At 41.2% G+C, this 21,208-nt stretch overlaps 2 protein-coding genes across 2 annotated transcripts; both read right to left on the bottom strand.

The window, feature by feature from the left end:
- Positions 1-1,927: 1,927 nt before the first annotated feature.
- unc93b1 (unc-93 homolog B1, TLR signaling regulator) lies at positions 1,928-17,718 on the bottom strand. Its single transcript, XM_028566555.1, has 13 exons — positions 17,533-17,718; positions 15,684-15,797; positions 15,357-15,498; positions 12,654-12,807; positions 12,400-12,561; positions 11,501-11,630; positions 11,262-11,355; positions 10,148-10,272; positions 6,576-6,758; positions 5,879-6,161; positions 5,442-5,563; positions 4,675-4,797; positions 1,928-3,182 (listed from the first exon to the last, which is right to left on the bottom strand). Exons 2-13 carry the CDS (start codon positions 15,795-15,797, stop codon positions 2,952-2,954), a joined length of 1,863 nt encoding a protein of 620 aa, XP_028422356.1. The 5' UTR covers positions 17,533-17,718; the 3' UTR covers positions 1,928-2,951.
- Positions 17,719-18,290: 572 nt separating this feature from the next.
- timm10 (translocase of inner mitochondrial membrane 10 homolog (yeast)) lies at positions 18,291-21,148 on the bottom strand. The gene is made up of 2 exons (XM_028603258.1): positions 20,880-21,148; positions 18,291-19,623 (listed from the first exon to the last, which is right to left on the bottom strand). The coding sequence occupies exons 1-2, from the start codon at positions 20,948-20,950 to the stop codon at positions 19,428-19,430; spliced, it is 267 nt and encodes an 88-aa protein (XP_028459059.1). The 5' UTR covers positions 20,951-21,148; the 3' UTR covers positions 18,291-19,427.
- Positions 21,149-21,208: the final 60 nt, after the last annotated feature.

Here is a 21,208-nt window from a genome sequence, read left to right on the forward strand (position 1 = left end):
CCACCCGTCAAGATACATGTAAAACAGCAGTTGACTTCAACACATTTTTTAGTTAAAAGGTACAGGTGGGATCAAGAGAGAAGTACAACATGTATTCTGTGACCAACAGTTTCACACTGTTTAAGTCAGTACCATGACACATACATACATACAACTTCACAGCAACGTCAAGCAGCTTTGGCATCAGTTCATTGAAAAGTCAGAAGTGATTTTTTTATTACAAAGATTACAGTGTCAAATATCTCTTTCCAGAATGGATTGTATTCCTTCCTCCCACAAGGCATGTTTATATGGAACTCCCTAACAAAATAAATAAATAACCCCAACCCTAATGTCTGAGAACAGTACCTAAAAGTGTGCGTTTGACCATCAGTATGAAAGCATGACAGCTTGCACTCCTGACATAACTGTGAATGACTTTTGTCTTAACGCAGCCTGGATCAAACCAGTCTGGATCAGCAACCTTCGAGCTAGCTACGTGCTGAACGTGGCAACTTTTGAAGAACATTTGAATTGTGCAAAAAGGCAGGCCTGCTTGGTTCTTTTTGGGAATGATGGTAAAGATTTACAAAGAATAAGTTTACGGCATTGACTCTAACTGGGACGTTTTGGGACCGATTGGTCGTTTTTTACTCCTATCCTAGCATGTATCTGTGGAATGTACCAGACTATAAGTATTATAGTAACTACAGTGGCACTCATAAGTTTAGGAACCCATGCTAAAGTTGACTAAAAAGAGGAATAAAATAATCATCTTTTGGAAATTGATCTTAACGCCTTAATTAAAAAAATGAGGAAAAATCCAACCTTTAAGGACACCAATTTTCTTTGTGAATGAAAAATGTATCGTAAATACATAATTGTTCTTCCTTAAAATACAGGGGTCATAGATGCAGGCAGATTTTTATTTTTAAAAGCCAGTTATTTCATGGATCCAGGATACTATGCATCCTGATAAAGTTCCCTTGATCTTTGGAATTAATATAGCCCCCCCCCCCCTCCCACACACATCATCAGATACCCTTCACCTAGAGATTGGCATGGTTTTATTTCAGTTAGCCTAATAGCTGGTTTGATTTGCATTGAGAGATGATCTTATGGAAAGTAGCCCATGCCAATCTCTAGGTATAGTGAAGGGTATGTGATGATGTTTTAATTCCAAAGGCCAAGGGAACTTTATCAGGATGCATAGTATCCTGGATCCATGAAATAACTGGCCTTTAAAAATAAAAATCTGCCTGCCTCTGTGGGAATTTAACATAGGGGTGTGTATACTTAAGAACATTTATTTATTCACGATACATTATTCATTCACAAAGAAAATTGGTGTCCTTTAAAGGTTGGATTTTTCCTCATTTCTTTAATTAAGGCATTAAGATCAATTTCCAAGAGATGGTTTTTTTATTCCTCTTTTTAGTCAACTTTAGCATGGTTTCATAAACTAATGAGTGCCACTGTATAATATCCCTGAGGCCACCATATAACAAAAATGCATACCTTACTGGCATTGGCCATTCATGACTGACCGCCCCCGTACATGTATATGTATATATAGTATATTGAACTATACTGAAGCATAAAAATACATTCATTTTCGACTCCTCCCTAAAAATACTTCGGGCAACTTCAGGCAACAGACATCCCTCTGAGCTTCTGATAACAGCTTGAGTTTGGATGTTTTCTCTAACAAATGTGCATAAATTAAGGGGTTGAAAGGAAACAAAGACAGAAGAACAAATATAGCTGCTGCTGCTGCTGCTGCTGCTGCTGCTGCTGCTGCTGCTGCTGCTGCTGCTTTTGCTGTTTACATCCAGCAGGACCAGGCTCTCTAAAAATGACTCCATCCACACACACTTCACCCTGAGGATAAACTCAGAAAATCAATTCCTCATTCCCTTTTCTGTCACTTTCTGTTGCTTCTTTTTTCAGATAAGTGCTCTTTTTTAAAATGAAACTAGCTTACAAAATATGTTTTCTACTTAATGAAGCACAAAAGCAGCCGCTATGCCCTCTATAATTATTGGCACATTGGTAAATATGAGCCAGAAGCTCCAGCAAAAAGCAACAAAATGATTCTTGTTGTATTCTGTCATTCACTCACGTTGTATCCAGTGTGTGCTACCTTTTAAGACTGCCATTCCTATTGTTAAATAGCAATGTAGTATTTACATTACCTGTGCCCTTTCTCCTGGATCACTGTTGTGAATGAATATAGCTGAACAGGTCATTAGATATTTTTAATTAAATCTTATGCCAGAAAAAAAAATGCTTTTGTTTAGTGTAGTACTCCTACTACTACTAAAATATGTTAACACTTGAATACTCTTAACAGCTGGGGACTTCTAAGCTAGTGACTCTGAAATCCTTTTATTTTAAGATTATTTTTGGGGCATTTTAGGCCTGTTTTTTTGACATGAAAGAAGAATTTATTTTATTTCTACGGTTATTCTTACTTGTTACAGGTTTACGTTTATTGCATCTTATCTATTTCACTCACCAATGCTTAGACTGATGGAGTAAATATCTTGGGACTACTTAGGCAGCGTAAGAGTAGTTAGGTTTTTCTTTTCTTTTTTCTTGTAGGCTGTAAATATTATTGTATAATAGTGTTCCTTTTATCCAAACCATATGATTATATTTATAATGTCTATTATTTGCTAGTGTCTGGGCCCCTATACACAAGCTTCCGATAGCTTGCCAGGGTGTAGCACTTCACATGCCTGCATTATGTCTTACGATTTTACTTGCCTTTTGAAAAAAGTTTTAACGGGAAAAAAACAGAATGAAGAATGAATGAAGTCATGAGCACAACAGCAACCAGCACATCTCCATTTCTCTTCCCTCTCTCCAGAATCTCCCCTCGTCCCTGCTTCTTTTATCCTCCCCTCTCACCCTACCTCACTCTCTTCCCTCATCCCTCCTTCTTTTTCCTCCTCTCGCACGCTCTTCCCTCATCCCTCCATCAGATGAGCGCGGTCCTGTCTGCGGCGCTGACCCTCGGCCCCTCTCCTCCTGGCTCCTGGTGAGTCAGCTCCCTGGACCTCTGCGTCACGGCCTCCCTCCTCCCCGCCCTCGGCTCCCATCTCCTCCGCCACCTGCTCCCCGTCCTCTTCGTCATCCTCCTCACTCTCAGAGTCAGACTCATCGGAGTTGTCCTCTTCCAGGTAGCGGTAGCCTTTGACCTGCGGGAACACAAATGATATATTATGAAAACGACTGAGGAGAGAGAGCAAGTTGCTCTTAAGTGAAAAGGTGTTTGCCAAACCTTTTAGTCACCAGTAAAATGTTTTATAATAAAGCTCTGACTATAATAAGACTTTATTAAGGACTTTTTTTCCCCATAGAGGGCTGGTAGAGTGCAGGATGTATCACTGTTTACAGGAGTTCAAGTCTCACCACACACCAGATCTCTGTTACAGCAAAAAAAAGCGATCCAGCGATTTGCCGCAGGGTGGTGCAGCGGGGGAGGGGGGAATTGTCAATGAAACGGCCCATTCGTGTGACCTTCTGACTTTATATTTCACAATTACTGTTTTCCGTTGGATCGTTTATACATTTCGACGTTTTCCGACCGCACTTGAAGGCAGCTTTATTTCACAGGAGAGAGGGAGAAAGAAAAGAGATGAGCGAGACATAGCGAGTGCTCTGTTGTTGCAGGAAACATTCAGCTGTTACACAAACTCCCAGGCAGTTCAGTGCTTGCGTTTTGTTTTTTACCCTCATAGAGTAGGGATTTAAGGGCGTAGAAGCTCTGAGAGGTAGGGCGGGGCAAGACCATTCAGGGCTTTAAAAGCAAATAAAAGAATTTTAAAATGGATCCTAAATTGAATAGGCAACCAGTTGAATGAGGCTAAGTTGGGGGAAATGTGCTCATGTTTACGTGTGCCAGTTAATTTATATTTTATTTCAAAAGAAAAAAAAATAAATTCCATTCTTAGTGTACATGTACATTGGAGGTTTCAAATTTCTACATCACAGCTGTGTCAGTTGCATATTTGATTGACTCCAAACTAGTTGTGATGTCACAAAATCATTATTTCTTTTTATTTGTACGTACATGTCTTAAATTGAGCAATTAAGCACACAGAAAACGTCTCCTTTCAGCAGATGAACGTAAAACATTCAAATGATGCAATAATAAGCAACAGAAAGTGTCTAACCTTTGGTGAAATAAAGGCTTTTTAACTTAAATACCCAAGTAAAATTACAAAATAAACTTAAAATAATGCTTTTTTTTTGAGAGTGCGATAATGCAGCACGTGTACTAACAGAATGATTCTGTTTCCTTCTTCACGTCACATGGACAGCAATATTTGTTTTACCATAGTTGGATCAATGGAAACTGAATTCCTACACGCAATTTGTTCAGTAAACTACATTAGAATACATCTTTGGCCGACAGCATGAATCTGCTAAGGTCGATTGGGCTGTCATTAGTGACTAGTCTTACTCGCTGGATGTAGACTGTCCCATTCCCCTTTCTCTGCTATCTTTTTTTGCAAGGGCACGGTTGCTGCATCCGCTGATTGGTTTAAAGAAATACAAAGCATGCCAGAGGGTTTTTCCCCCCTATACCTGTGAATGGTAATCCAGCCCATTCTCTAGTGCTGACACAGCACTGCGGAGATAAGTCTGGCAATGTGAGGCTATTTGTGCCGGACTGTGATTGGTTACCTTGTGCCGTGGCCGAGGGATGCGAGGCAGTCTGAAAGGCATTTTACTGGCCAGCCGACGCTCCATCACCCAATAACAATAGCAGGCCAGCAATAAGGTGGCCAGCAGGATGGAGAGTTTGGCCTGAGGAAGGAGATACAAACGGTTGGAGAAAGGAATAAGTAGGCAAATAAGGACTATTTTCTCAAAAGAAGTATACTTGAGACACATTAAAACATTCTCTAAACACACAGACACACACGCACAGACGCTGACACACGCACAGAGACACACACGCACACGCACACACACACACACACACACACACACACACACACCACAATCACACAGACACACACAGACACACAAACACACACACACAACCCTCATAGGCAGGTTGGACCAGAGGTAGACTATTACTATGACACAAACGCACACACACACACACGCATATACACACACACAGACACACACACACACAAAAATCACAATCACACAGACACACACACACAGACCATACCCTCATAGGCAGGTTGGACCAAAGGTAGACTATTACTATGACACAAACACAAACACACACACACACACACACACAGACCATACCCTCATAGGCAGGTTGGACCAGAGGTAGACTATTACTATGACACAAACACGCACACACACACACACACACACACACACACACACACACACACACACACACACACACACACACACACACACACACACACACACACACACACACACACACACACACACACACACACACACACACACACAGACCATACCCTCATAGGCAGGTTGGACCAGAGGTAGACTATGAAGATGGCGATGGCCTGCCACCAGTGATAAATGGTATACACAAAGTCCAGACGTTCTTTTTCCTCAGCGTACAGCATACCGAGCAGAACTGACACACACACAGAGGGGGGGGTCATGGGTCAACAAAGTCAGTATAGAGTATGGCTGCTCGATTAAGAAAGAAAAAAAAAAAAGATCATAGTGACAATTATTTTGGTCAATAATTAAATCACGATCATTTAACACGATTGCTCATTGACTTTGGAAAGATGTTGCAATTATTGAACTTAATAAACGGTGAAAAACTTTTTCTTTTCCATTCAAGCACAAGACAAAAATACCCCCCCTCCAGTTAAAATGTAGATTAATTGCACAGCCCTGGTGTAGAGTACGTACAAAGACCTCGACCACGGCCGTTACTCACTGCTAACGCCCGTCTTGTTCAGGGCGGTGCCGAGTCCCCACAGCGCTATGATCACCAGCAGAGGGCTCAGATACTGTGGACTTTTGTCTGGATGTGGACACAGTGAAAAGCAAAGGAGAACCACCAGCAGCACGGCATGCACAGCAGCACCCCCCATCAGACACACCCAGCGCGGGAGGCGCAGGAGGCCAAGGCAGAGCGAAGAAAAAATGGAGCAGGAGAGGCCGTAGACCAGTATAAGGAGCCACAGTTTATCCAGGCCCAAAATGCAGACGCCATAGGACTGTGGAGGGAAAGAAATTAGATGAAAATTATTGTCTCTAAATTTCCTGTCCTTATTACTACGGTTGGGCATCGTTTTGATTTTAACAATTCGGATTCCAATTCAGATTCTTCCTTTTGATTCCGGTTCTTAGCAATTCTCGATTCCGAAACGGGTCACATGCTAATTTCACAGATAAGAGGAACATTTTATTTTTGATTCAATTGTGATTGACAGTTTTATCTGGCTTTTTCAATGTAAAATAAAGCCGTGGGAATGATTTCAAGTTGGAACCGGTTCTCGATGCCAAATCCTACTTATTACTATAATCTGACTTCATGGTTTTGATTATTTTGGCTTTTCAAACTACCAAAGTTAAGCAATGCAGGTAAAAGCTTTTCTACTGTCCAACAAGCGTCATTGACAGCGCAGTACCAGGGAGAATCCGCTGACGGCAAACAGCACTTCAAATCCGCTGTAGATGAAGAAGGGGCAGAGCAGTCGCAGGCGGTAGTCTCTCAGGTGTTTGAAGGGCAGCTGGAAGATGTTTCCCCAGCCGATACTGCGGAGGTCGATCTCTTCTGTCGGCCGGTAGGCAGCGCCACACAGCACAAGGAACTGTGGGTTCAAAGCAGGGACGTCACTAGGATTGAAAGACGGGGAACTTAGCCCCCAGGCTTTGCAAAACTTTCCCTTGCAAAATCTTATTTACTTTATTCTAATGTTAGCTTTTAGATATATCAAAGCTGCATGGGGGGGGGGACGTACTTAGGCCAGACTGTGCTCCTGCTGAGTTATTCTGTAGGCTATGACTTAAATGCTATCCATCTGCTCATGTAAATGTGTGATAAAGTAATACCACCTAATTTCTGCAGGTCAAAATAAGACCATTTAATTACACTAATTACTGCTACTGCATGGTAGAGGATAAAAGTTGTGATGTCTTTGGTATTTTTGTTGCAATGAAGTTCCTGGAGGGACTGATATGTATATATGTATGTATGCTCATGTATAGCCTAGTCTACAACATCTACATAATTGGTTAATTTATTACAGCAAATTAAGTTGGTCAGAATATAGCATATATAATATCATAAAATAATTTAATTTAGGCTATGCCTTAGTGCCTAGACCTGCCAACAAATGCCTGTTAGAAGAAAACAAAACATCCCACACTTTCTTAGCCCTGTAGACCAGTGGTTCTTAAACCTTTTGACATCAAGGACCCCTAAACTGACAGAAACTAGACCACGGATCCCCATTTGATTCAATTTTGTCCAAGGGTCCCCATCTGATAGCATTTTTGTTTTTAGATGTTTTATTACGGAAAGGCTATGAAACATTTTGTTGATTATGCATGGAATTAAAGTGAAAATAAGTTATTTCACTTTTTACTGGGGACCCCCTGGAATCCCCTCAAGGACCCCTGGGGGTCCCTGGACCCCTCAAACATTGCTGCAGATCACTTACTGACCTCAATCAAGCAGCTTCCCTCAGAATCAGCTGCCCTGCCAAACTCCTGCTTCTATCTCTCTCTCTCAATCTCTCTCTCTCAATCTCTCAATCTCTCAATCTCTCTCTCTCTCTCTCTCTCTCTCTCTCTCTCTCTCTCTCAATCTCTCTCAATCTCTCTCTCTCTCTCTCTCTCTCTCTCTCTCTCTCTCTCTCTCTCTCTCTCTCTCTCTCTCTCTCAATATCTTCCAGTCTCCATCTGCTCAATAAATTGAAGGATATAACGGTACAATAGCATTAACAGTGACACTATGAAATTTAGTTTTTAGTGACAATATCCCTTTATCTTTACCTCAAGTAAACGTAGCTAAAGTTAAGCGAGTAAAAGTCATTAACAACAACTTAGAATTTCACTCTGTATCACTCACACTGTGTGTGCAGTACAGTAGCAAGTTCAGACCAAAGAAAGACACTGATGAGACGAGACGGGACGGTGCATCATCTTCATAGCCATCGACTCTTTGTACTTCTGTCTAACTTGGCTTTTTTGTAGCTGGATATATTATTTGTTGTTTCTAAATATGAATTTGGACAACGTTAGCGATAGTGAGATGCTTGCTACAGTTGCATTGCGAGTGATAAATCGGCGAAAAACAACGTTTTATTTCTCGGATTTCCTGCTTTGTTTTAATGCCGCCAGGCGCTCTCTCTCTTCAGTCACGCTCTACCTTGCTCGTCCACATACCGTTACGTGCACGCGGGCTCGTTGAGCCTCTGTCTCTACCTTTTCCACCAGCTGACAGTTCGTGAAATATAAATAAAACAGACAGACTGCAGTGCACGACGACACAAACAGATGAATGGTACTAATACTAAAAAAGCCTTTGTATTCCTCTTAAGCCTTGCAACGACCACTAGAAGTCCAAGCTGGGATAAATACACTGGCCAATCTACAAAAACTATTTACAACAAATGTTTCAAGCCATGTCTCAAGCCAGCCATCTAAATTGCTATAAATTGTACGAAGGTGTGTGTGGATCTGAGTGTGTTTTTCTGTGTTTACCACTTAATAGTAAAAAAAAAACTTTTTCTATATCTCGTGTTTCTTAGCATATTTGATAAAGTTGCTGTATTTGCATTATTCGTGCCCTTTTTGGGTTGTGCCCACATAGTTGAATGCACTTATTGTAAGTAGTGTTGGGTAAAAGGATCAGCTAAATGAATGTCATGTAAAAAAGACTGGTTGCCCAATGCATGCTGGGATAGGTTCAAGCCCCTGTGCATCCCTCAACAGTCTACGCGATTTGTTCTCAGTGTGTCTGAAACATATTCATACATTTTACCCAGCTTAAAGCTACTCTAATCAATATTTTTATATTAACAATTAGTTAAATGGCCGTGAGTAATGTGAAAAAGAACGCTGTGTAACCAGTAACCAGTAACATAGCTCAAGCACGGCGTTCGTGGTTCGACTGGTCATGACTGTTTTCCCAAGATGGCGCCTGCCTGTATAACGTGAAAGGGACTGTCTTTATAATCTATCTTTTTAATAAACTGTGTGTACACTTACAAGGTTCTCAATGCTTCGGTTTACTTGTAGGGACCCTCATTATGCTACACTGGAAGTGTGGTGATATTTTGAGCCTTTTTAGTGGTGTAGAAATAGAGATTTCTTTTTACTAGAAACAAGACTCCAAATGAATGCCTATGTTGCTTGTGTCTGCTGGAGTTTGTCAAACACTCCCTGGCCACTTTCTTTAGGTTCACCTACACAAACCCCAGTACAACAAGCTCTGTATTCTACAAAGCTTATGGACAGTTTGTGCCAAAACTTTCAAAGAGGTGTAAAGTCCAGTTCAACACTACTGCAAACTATGACCTCAAAAGTAAACAAAATAGTTACATTAATACCTGCCAACTCGGGGATATACAAATTACATGACTTGCATTTTCCTTAACAGCTCTAATGAAGGCCACTAGGCTGAACAATTTGCATTTTTGTTTGACATGGCCATAATTAAATGGTGAAAGTGAGATTGTTTAACTTTGTCCTGAAGATCTGTGTGTGAGCTACCTTTTTAAGCTACATTTTTGGTTTGGTATAAAATTCTAGTGCATAGTAGGGGTGCACGATTCAGAAAATGTCACGATTCAAAATCGATTTGCGATTCAAAAATGATTCTTGATTCAAAAAAACGATTCACAGCATGTAAATGTAGTTACTTTTCCCAAGTGATTGCAGTAGATGTACAATTTAAAAAAATAAAAAAATATGAATGGATTTTTTGAATTCTATGAATTGATTTTGAAATCGATAGAGCTTGAATCACTATTTTAATGTGAATCGATTTTTTTTGCACACCCCTAGTGCATAGTAAATGAGCATTGCTCCTGAGCTTTCATTTCCTGTTTCTTTCCACGAGTAGAGAAATGTAGGACAGACACAAGACAAGCAGATTAATACAAAATACATGTAAACCACCTAAACACACTGAATTATAGGGAGTCAGAGGTAGGTGTGTGTGTGTGTGTTTGTTGGGGAGTTTGGATCTTACGATGATCATGGCGAGGAAGGCGAAGCCCATAAGGACACTCTCCACCTGGATGAGCAGCATGGAGCGCGGCAGGTTTGTAAGTACGGTGGTGTTGAAGCCAGGGATCAATCCACTGATGTTTGCTCCTGTCAGAGGAAGAGGGCAGGTCAGCCACTAAACAAAAGGTGATGGGAAATATCCTTGACACAGCCTTGATTAAGTCTAGGGTTGGGTACTGAAACCCCCGGTTCCTACGCAACCGGTAGAAATCGGACCAGATTAGAACGCAAATTTCGGTTCGTCATTTCGGTTCCACTTAAGGGGTCGCTCCGAAACAGATGTAAAAATATCACACTTTCTCGGTAGTCTACCGTTAGCTAGCTACCGTAAATGTAGGCTACTTTTAAAATGCCATATTTCCCCTCTGGGCTCACCAAAATGGACGTAAGCATATTAACCATTCACTGCATGTGAACGCTAGTAAACATATTACATCTTTGATGTCATTTTTCAGTTTTTTAACGCATCGGTTTAGGACTCGGAATGATTTTAAAAGTAGCGGTTCGGCATCGGAATCGTAAAAATCCAAACGTTACCCAACCCTAGTTAAGTCAGACCCCGAAGCGTCTGCCCGTGACACATGAGATTGCATCTCTGCATTTTACATTTACCAATAATCATTACAAGGGGCTTACATGTTAATTGAATGGAGAACTGAGATTATGGTTTTGTAAAATGTAGAGAAGTTCACATCAGCGCAGAAAGGCCACTTTATATATCTCGTTGGACAAAATGGACTGAATCCTTAGACACTGCTGTCCTGCGCTTAAAAAAAAGTCTGTTCTCATTCATCAGTAAAGGTGAAGTGACACGTGTCACACACATCTTCCATCGCAGGCTAAAAACACACCTCTTCCGACTGCACCTTGGCTAAGTAGATGATGCTAAAAAAAAAAACTTTTTGAAAAATAAACATTTTGCACTTGTGGCTCTTTGTAGTTTGGCTTATTTGAAGCGCGTGTACTTTCCTGCTGTTTGGAGTTTGTACCTTAATGGTTGAAGGCACTTATTGGAAGTCGCTTTGGATAAAAGCGTCCGCTAAATGACATGTAATGTAGATGCAATGTGTCTTTACCGCAGCTTTTGACGTTGAAGAGAATGTGCTGGTTGTCATTCAGGTAGTAGTTGAGGACGAAGAGCATGGGGAACTGCGCAAAGACAAAACTCAGCTGGAAGAGGAAGAGAGAGAAGACGGGGATCACGCTCAGGATGTTTTTGCCGCTGTGCAAAATGCCTTTTCTGATGTTGAACACCACACACACAACATGGCGCAACACTGAAGCCTTAGTGAATAAGAAATGGCTCAAGGCTCACATGGAAGATGATGTTGAAGACCGACTGGAAGATGATGATGTATCTGTGGCACGCTCCCTTAGGGAGCTTCTTCTGCTCCTGCACGTGCTCTTCCTTGTAGTTGACGTACTCATAATACTGCTGCGCCATTCTGCATGGGTTCGTGTGGGAGCATGTGTGTGTGTGTGTTTGAGAGAGAGAGAGAGAGAGAGAGAGAGAGAGAGAGAGAGAGAGAGAGAGAGAGAGAGAGAACGATACAAGTTTTAGCACGATACAATATTATATTGATTCTTTGGACAACAATACCATATTTGCTGATATCTTAAAGTCTGTCACCATACAATTTTGATTCAATTCATTTATATCAACTCAAAAAAAAAACAACAACCAAGGGGCGACCTCTAGCTCACCCAGTAAGAGCGTGCGCCCCCATGTAGGCTGAGGCCTTTGCAGCGGGCCGGGTTCGAATCCGACCTGCAGCCCTTTGCTGCGTGTCATCTCCTGTCTATCCACTGTCACTAGCTAATAAAAGGGAAAAGCCCCATATTCCACACATTTAAGTTAAAAACAAAACTAGTCGGTTTAATAAACAGAATAAAATATGAAGTGGGATTCTAAAAATAAAGGGGCATCTTACGGATGTCGATATTTTCACTTTGCGTTGATAATATTTGTGGATCATTTTAAAATCAATATATCGGTCCAGATCGGCCTCTGCAAAGTAGCCTCGGGAAGGAACTTCTTTTGGTGGAAAGTGTATGTTCAAAACTTGTTTTGGTCTCGCAACAGAAAACTCAAGATTTGACACAAAGAAAGCAGAAGGTGAGGGACATCCGGCCGAAAAACGAGGGATTCAGCGGAATTTCCCACGGCACGAGAACAATCCCGGAAATGAAACGTCGTCACTATGGACTACCCACCTTGTGATGTAATTTCCCAAGGAGGCCCAGAAAGGCACAATGGCCACGCCGATGGCAACGGCTGATGGAACCAAGGTGTAGTAACGCTCCCAGTAATTGGTTGAGACAAAGAGTGCATAGATTCCAGAAGCCAGGAACATCATCCACTTAGTACCTAAAAACCTTCCAGAGAAATAAAGACCGTACACGTTATATCGGCACAGCAAAGACTATCAGTAAGAAAGATTTTATCAATTGTGTGTGTGTGTGTCTACCGGATAAGAACGGGGGTGTACAGCAAGCCTATAATGGGCGTGACATTAATGCCCATCAGCATCTTGCGATCGATGTCCTCCAGGCCGAGGTTGCTGTACTTCACCTCGCGGTAGGTCATGTCATAATGGAGGATCAGCTGCATCTGCAGTAGGCCTATAGCACGCAGAAATATAGATTTAAAAGAACATATCAGTCTCTTTTTTCATGGAATGATGTCTCAGGTAACACGTTTTATCCCAAAAAAAAGACACGTTTTAAAAAGAAACTTAACCCTTGTGTTGTCTTCCCGTCGGCCGTGCGACTTTTTGTTTTTTCTGGGTCAAATTTAAACTTTTTTTTTTTCAACGTTTTGGTTGTCTTTTTCAAGACTTTTGTTGCTGCCACCATGTTTTTGTCACTTTTTCTGATGTTTTTGTAAATTTTTTCTGCGCCTTTTGACGTTTTTTTTTTTTTTTTTTTTTTTTTTTTTTAAATGGGTCAAATTTGACCCGAGGACAACACAAGTGTTTACTTACTTTTTTTTTTATTATTATTATTTTTGGGGCATTTTTAGGCCTTTATTGAAAGGACAGCTGAAGAAATGAAAGAGGAGAGAGAGGGGGAATGACATGCAGCAAAGGGCCGCAGGTCGGAGTCAAACCCGGGCCCGCTGCATTGAGGAGTAAACCTCTATATCTGGGCGCGCGCTCTACCAACTGAGCTATCCGGGCACCCTACTTACATTTTTTTATCATGAGGATTTATATCTTATTTTCTTTTGTTTTACTATTATAATAGTATTTGTTCTCCTTTGTCTTGGTGAGCTACCTAGATGTTACCTCTAAACCCACGTGTTATGTTGTGTAATATAGTGTACTGTAATTTAGTTTAGATCATTTTTTTTCTTGGGTTTTTCTGGTTGTTTCCTTGTTATTTTTGTTTTATACTTGTTAGAGTTTGTTATGTTTCTATTCCTGTATGTGTCATGTAATGTTTTAATATTGTCCATTTTATTATTGTCTGATTTAATGGGTTTTTTTTGGACCCCAACTCAATTCAGTTTATTTTTTAAAGGAGACAGTGCAAATTAATAAAACGCATGATTTTACATGGGTTAAAAATGCCGGAATTAGCCAAAAGGCGATAAAAAAAAAAAAAAATGTGTGTAGTCCCCTGGCCTCGATGTTTAAAAAAAAAACAGAGTACAAAGATTAGACTAGACACAGCTGTTAGGAGCAATAAAAAGCAACAGTCAACTAAGACAAAACAATAAGTAAAATTCATATATGTTGACCTTGCAAACTAACAGAATACATAACTTTAGTGCTGACATGTAAATCAATAAAATAAATATTTATAAAGCACTTTAAAAAGCAACCAACATTGCACAAGGTGCTGTACAGAACAAAGTAGAAGTCACTTAAAACATTTAACATTTAAAACATGAAACAGCATCACAGTAAACATTTTTGCACAAAAATGTCAGCGTCAGTTGGGAAAGGCCAAAGAAAAAAGGTGGGTTTTAAGAAGAGATTTAAAATTAGACAGTGAGGAAGCCTGTCTAACAGGCAGAGGTAGGTCATTCCATATTTTTGGAGCTGTCCTTTTCAAATTTTGAATGGGAGTGCTAGGGCCACTACTACAAAATCACTATTTTTAAAACAGTAAGAAGGCTCGACACAACATGAGACTTTGCTCCGAGTATCACCAGGGGCTCTACACATGAACTCAGCACTGAGAACATTGTTTGTGTACCCAGAGTTTACTAAAAAGAAAGGTTTTGAACAACTCACTTTAGCTGTTGGTGTTTCCACTCGCCGCCATCTTGCCAGTCAAAAAGAGTCGATCTCTGAATGCAAATGAACGGACTCCCCGGGAGGAAATGTCATTCTTATAGGAGGCTCCTTTTTCAACTACAAGGTCAATGTTGTTTTTCACTAACGAAAAAAACAACGAATAATCAGTGCATTTATATGGAACTAAGCTTTAGGAGCTTTCCATCTTTATTCTCCTCCCCGTTATGTTGCATTTGGAGATCGACTCTTTTTGACTGGCGAGATGGTAGCGACCGGAAACACCGGCAACAGCTAAAGTGAGTTGTTCAAAACTTTTTTTAATAAACTTTGTGTACGCAAACAATGTTCTCAATGCTGGAGTTCATGTGTAGAGCCCCTGGTGATACTCGGAGCAAAGTCTCATGTTGTGTCGAGCCTTCTTAGTGGTTTAAAAATAGTGATTTTGATGCGATCATAGTAGTGCCCCTTTCTGTGCCTTTTTCCTTTTCCCATTTGGCCACAACTAAAGTTTGACTCAGGTACATTCACAAAAAGACCCTAGGTTGCATTTTGGTGAGAGTTACGCTTTAACACCGCCCAAGGCGATTGTGATTGGTTTAAAGAAATGCCAATAAACCAGAGCACCTTTTTCTCCCATCCCGGAATGCTGTGTGGACTAGCCAGACCCTCCTCCGCAGCGCTGTGGAGGAGGGTCCGGCAATGCGAGACAAATGTGTGTTTAATTGTCTGATATGGTACGGGATTGAACTCCACTCTCTTGACCCTGTGACGGACCAGGCTGACTGACTAAAAGAGCTTTTCCCAGGAAGACTAGCTGGCTGTCTAGGCCTCAGCTAACGGGGATCCTCACAATAAACTCAAACTCTGAAACTCTGCCTGTGCGTTTCTTTGTCCATTTCTATGTCTTTCCTCCAGACTCAGACTCACCCATGTATACACTATAAACAATCATGGCTCCCACACTGGCTGCAAGAACATTCTTGATGACTCCCAGCCTCTTCCTCCTGTAGTATTTCTTCTCCTCCTCCTCCTCATTGTACTCTGCCTGCGGGCCCAGAAACTCCTCCACCTGAGGAAAGAAGGACAACTCAACGTTATGCAACTGTTTGATAAGAGCACTGTCAGTGGAACTGTATCACAGTCATGAAGAAGAGCGGATCTTTCACTGAAAACTTGAGAATCACAGAAACTGGACGTCTCTGTGTGTGTTTTTCTGTTTGTTTTGTTTTTTTAACAGGACAGCCGGGAGCTCACCTCGCCCTGCATGTTGTCTTCCTGCCCCACATTCAGCAGTTCGTTTATGACACCATTGGGAGGTTCTACAAGCTCATCAGCAACCCCGACCAACTCGTCATCAGATGCCTCCATCTAGTGACCAAAAGAAGCAATGCACTGGTTTATTAGACAGGTACCTGTAAGGACTGGGGTTGTCAAATCTCTTACTGTACTAATTAGACCACATTTAGATGTTGGTTTGTTTTCCAAGGTTTCACAGGCAACAAAAAAAAAATCATTAGTCCGGGAAATATGAATTATCAGTAGGCCTGCATTTACTTTTTTGAAGTTAAGAACTTTTCATTTTTATGAGATGGAGCAAATAACATGTACATTAAGACTAAACATACACATTCATGGCACACACACACATTCTTCTTTTTGAAGAAACTATTTGACCTTTTTTGATAGAATACATCTCACACATATTAAATAAACTAGAAATATGGGGGTTAGAAACAGAAAACAATAACATACCCCTCACTGCTCTCCCAAAAGAGTGAGAAAACCCTCCCTCTTTTCTGACGCCCTCCTCCTCCCCTATTAACTTTTGTAGGGTGCAAAAATAGATTAATTTTCTTATTTTTTTTTGTATAGCCTAGAGCTCTTAGCTTTCTATATCCGTCTATCTAGTGATTCACGATGAATATTTATGTTCTGAGATTTTCGTCATTTGAACTTCACAACCATAACCTACTGTAATATTCACATTGAATATAATACATGATTTAAGTTAAAAGCATTACTTATATGAGATTTTCTGTTGGCCAACTGGTGCACTTCATGATCTCCCAAAATTCTGAGCTACTTGTGGTTCCTAGAGTCTCTAAAAGTAGAATGGGAGCCAGACAGAGCCTTCAGCTACCAGGCTCCTCTCCTGTGGAACCAGCTCCCAATTTGGGTTGGGGGGGCAGAAACCGTCACCGCATTTAAGAATGAACTCCCTTGAGGGATGGGTTAAATGCAGAGAATGAATTTCATGTACGTGTATGTGACAAATAAAGTACCTTTACCTAAAGGGAGTTTTTCCTCGCCACTGTCGCAACAGCCACTGCTAATGCTTGCTCTTGGGGGATTACTGGAATTGTTGGGGCTTTGGAAATTATAGTGTGGTCTAGACCTACTCTATCTGTAAAGTGTCTCGAGATAACTCTTGTTATGATGACTCATACTATAAATAAAATTGAATTCAATTCAATTTGTAAGCTGCGCATGCTCCGTGTGTAATTAGAGTAAACGACGAGCTGAGACGCCAATCACATGTTGCTCCAGTTTTGAGCGAATACAATCCGGTTCATGTCACGTCAGCTTGTGTTCATGTTGTACATGATGTACAAAACAAGACACCTACATTGTTTAAAAAGAGGAAATGACCCCCATCTTGTTCTCTATAATGTTAACGAGACATAGTTCTCTTATCATGGGACTTACAGGATAACATAAATCACGCTTTTTCAAGCTTGAGTTATTAACGTTTTCCTCATCACAATATACAGTAGATACAGCTCGCGTGCCAGTCCAACTCCCTTTAAGATTCCTACACGACTTTAACGTAGTATCCACGGAACCAAAGTGCGTCCAAGCGGCTGTAAATGGACCTTTTGATATCACTTTATGCTTTGCTACATTGTTTGACATATCTATTGGGACCTGTGCTGTAATATTCGTGTTAAGTTGTATTTTGAAGGGTTCCGGTTGCACCAATGTCAGCCAAACGTATCGGGTTTATTTAAGAACTACTCTGACTGTGTATTAGGCAGCACACCTACCTAACAACAAGCCCCTTTTTTTACCATAGGCCTATACTAAAACCTTGAAAAGCACTTACCGTGATCCTCGCGCTGGGCTCCTCGCGGGCACCGGAATGAAAGTTTTGTCTACCGGAGTGACAGAAACCCAACAGACAACCTTAGTTCCCCTTTCTGATGTACAAGGCGCAGATTATAAATAAGTTCATCGAGGGAAACGAAAGTCTTCACTTCCTCAACCCGATGTGCTGGCCACTGTATGTCTTAAAGGTACAGACACACATTTAGGAAGCTCTGCATCCTCTGTGCTAGTCATAGACTGTATATGGTGCTAGTGGTGCGAGATAAAAAAAAAAAAAAAAAGTGATGTCACACGTTTTTTTTAGGCTGCAACATTTTTCGTCACATAAAGCAAACATCTGCTCACTATCTGCTAGCTGCCTGTCCCCTGAACACACTGTAAAAAAAACACGGTCTCTGTAGACAGCCCAGGCTCCACAAACGCCAACAAAAACAAACCGCGCCAACCTGCAACAAACAGCGTTCCAGCCAATAACCGACAAGAAGGAGCTGGTTGAGCCATCACTGCAGCAGCGTTACCACGTAGGCTACTTCCACAATGCTTATTTATCACTCAACCAACTCCTTCTTGTCGGTTATTGGCTGGAACTCTGTTATGTTTCGTGGTGCAGGTTGGCAAAGTTTTTTTTTGTTGGCGTTTGTGGAGCCTGAGCTGTCTACAGAGACCGCCTCACATCACTTAGAGCACCTTTAAGTGCGAAAAAGTGTGTGGGACAGAGAATAAGACGTAAATGCCTTCATAACAACACGCAAGATGTGAAGTGAAAAGGATGACATTGCTTTATTAGAGTATGTAACAGCAAAACACTGCAGCTTCTCCAATATGCAGATTAAAAAGCTGAGTCGCTGACACAGTGGTTTAGCACGGGGGAAAAAAACTAAAACAACTATCACAGTCAAAAACATGGTCCACTGACATACAGCACAACACAGTGTTAACAAGCATGACAAATGACTCCAGTCCATCTGCAACAAAAGTCCATGTAGCCAGAATGGCCTGGCTGGAAGTCGGTATCAGAGCTGTTAACGCTGCACCGGCCAGGGCTGATAAGAGAGTAAACTGTGCAGTGTCTTGTATAAAAAGACAAACTGTACTGCCATACATAATTCATTCAGGGCGTGCCCTGACCTATGTATTTGACTTACTGTATTTCAATGTTTTTGTACAGAACTGACACTACCCCATCTGCATAACAGACAACTTGTAATTGTAATATAGCTACCTAAATACCATGTTGTGTTGCAACCTTATGAAGAGAGCCCGTGCTTTTCTTTCATCCCCTTTCAAAATAAAACAACCAAATCACCTGAGTTGAATGGGTGATTAAGACTAAATGCTAATCATTCTTAGTGTTTGTTTTAACCTGCCACAAGTACCAGACAGTTGGTACCACAAAGCTTCAACAAAGTATTGGAGTTTCTGCAGTAGAAGCAGCACCCGTAAGCACTCCAAGCAGTTAAAAACAAGCACAAAGCATGACTTAGAAATAATATTACATGTCCTTTCTCCTTTCCAGTCAGTGTTCAGGTGACTTCTTGAGGACCAGGCTGAGCTGCACGTAAACCTACTCGGACACATCGAGAGAGGCTGGCGGAGCGGTGAGCGGTTTCAAGAAGTCCTCGTGTTGTCACCTCCCCAGCAGCTTCTCCAGCGATTCCTCCAGCCCCATTCAATGTCTCATCCTCCACTGAAGTAGAGGAGGCAGTTTCTCACAGTGGACCCTCAACAGCATTATTGTTGTTGTTTTTTTTAAAACACTTTCTTTGATTTCCCCAACAACCCACCCACTGATTTTCTCATCTTTGAGAAACCAGATATGCCAACCCCACCCCATAATCGTTTGAGTCCCCCCACGCCCCACAATGCTCTACTTGGTTCCTTTCGTCAGTGTCTCTATCCACTCCCCACGGCTGCCTTCCTCATCATCTCCTCGTCCTGGACGGAGAGCTCTGTCAACTTGCGCCCCAGCCTCTCGTGAAGGTCCAGGTATTTGGCCACGCAGCGGTCCAGGCACACCGCCTCGCCCTTTGTCAGCTCAGCCTCCTTGTAATGTGGCGGTACGCACTTCCTGTGGCAGGCGTTGGTCATTCTAGGAAAGGAAAGGGTTTTTAAAAGGTTGATTTTTTTTTTTTTTTAAACGGTATGTGTAAAGATCTGAATATTGACCAGGCAATTTTGTTATGCCTGAGCAAATTAAGATGATGTTCCACCAATACTCAATGCTGGAATCACTCTTCTGTTAAAAAGGGGAAAACACCTAAATACAAAGTCCAATTTGTTATTTCCATGGCTTAGGAATGTTTAATTGTGAACATGAGCTAATCTCTCTTTTTCAAAGCCAAAAACCAGAGAAGTAATCTCTGGCACAAAGACCAGTCTTGCCCTCCTTTCCTTTGATTGAACCATTCTGGTTATCAAGATGCAAGGAAGTGATTTTTCACGATTCAATGCATTGATTATTTGATTAATTTCAACACCTCTAATATACACACACATTTATATACATATATATCAAATATTATGAGGGTTGCTTCTTGCTTGTACAATTTACAGTATAAAAACTGAAATTTCCCTAACCTAATTGATATTGAATCGGAAACGTAATCGAACCGGGACCTTGTGAATCAGAAAATCATCGACGCCCGGCCCTAGTATATGAGCATTTACAGTAGCTTTCCTTCAGCAGAACAAGCGGTTATTAATCTATAGTATCTCCGATGCATTTAACTGTTAGGCCAAAATACTATTTATTTCAATAAATTTCCCTTTTGACATTGTATGTAAAAACAAAGCAGCCCTAATATTAATGAAACTGATATTTTAAGACTTCACCTTGGAATGGCGTATAGGGACACGCAAACACCATTAATAGATGCTTAATAAATAAATAACGTCTACACTGATCATAATATAAGCCCTAAAAACAATTAGCAATATGCTTTTTACTGAAAACCCACAATTAGAAGACGCAAAGGTTAACTTAAGCTGTGGTTACATTGTGACTTTACAGGATCGACAAACACATTAGACATGAATAACTGCTGTCCGTTTGACGGTGGCTTGTAGAACATTGCATCTTTATGTAACGTTAGAGTCGCTGTCAGCCCTACAGAGCATCAATGAACGGGTCCCATGTAGCGAGTCGCTAATAGATATCAGGCGGCTAGGCTAGCACCAAGGAGGGGTTCCAGAGCTAGCTACGTCTTCATTAAGCGTGGCCAACCTCTGAGATGCGCTTTGGTAACGCATAACGATATGTTTGTTAAAGAATATGAATGGATGCCTTGAGGCGGTTTAGTACTGACAGACACAGGTAGCATAATGGTTAGCTTGTTTTGGCTTTACCGGTTGTACATGTCAGCCATCATTTCCACCTCCAGCTCCGCCGCCAGCTGCTGTGCCTTCATGGGATCCATGTCTCTGCTTTAATCCTGCTCCCGCTCGGCTTTAGCCACAAACACGCTGTCCCGGTGACCCTCTGCAACGGACAGCCGACAAGAAACCGGTGCTTCTGTAACCTTCAAAAACCTACAAGAAAACACGTGCGCTGTTTCCGCTCACACTTCCGTTGTCAATAAAGTTGGATTTAAACGGAAGACAGAGACAGTGCGCCCTCTCCTGGATTTACTTACATTTAGGGGTGTTAAAAAAAAAAAAAAAAAAAAAAAAAAAAA

Source organism: Perca flavescens, chromosome 2 (genome assembly GCF_004354835.1).
Source record: "Perca flavescens isolate YP-PL-M2 chromosome 2, PFLA_1.0, whole genome shotgun sequence".
NCBI classification, from domain to species: domain Eukaryota; kingdom Metazoa; phylum Chordata; class Actinopteri; order Perciformes; family Percidae; genus Perca; species Perca flavescens.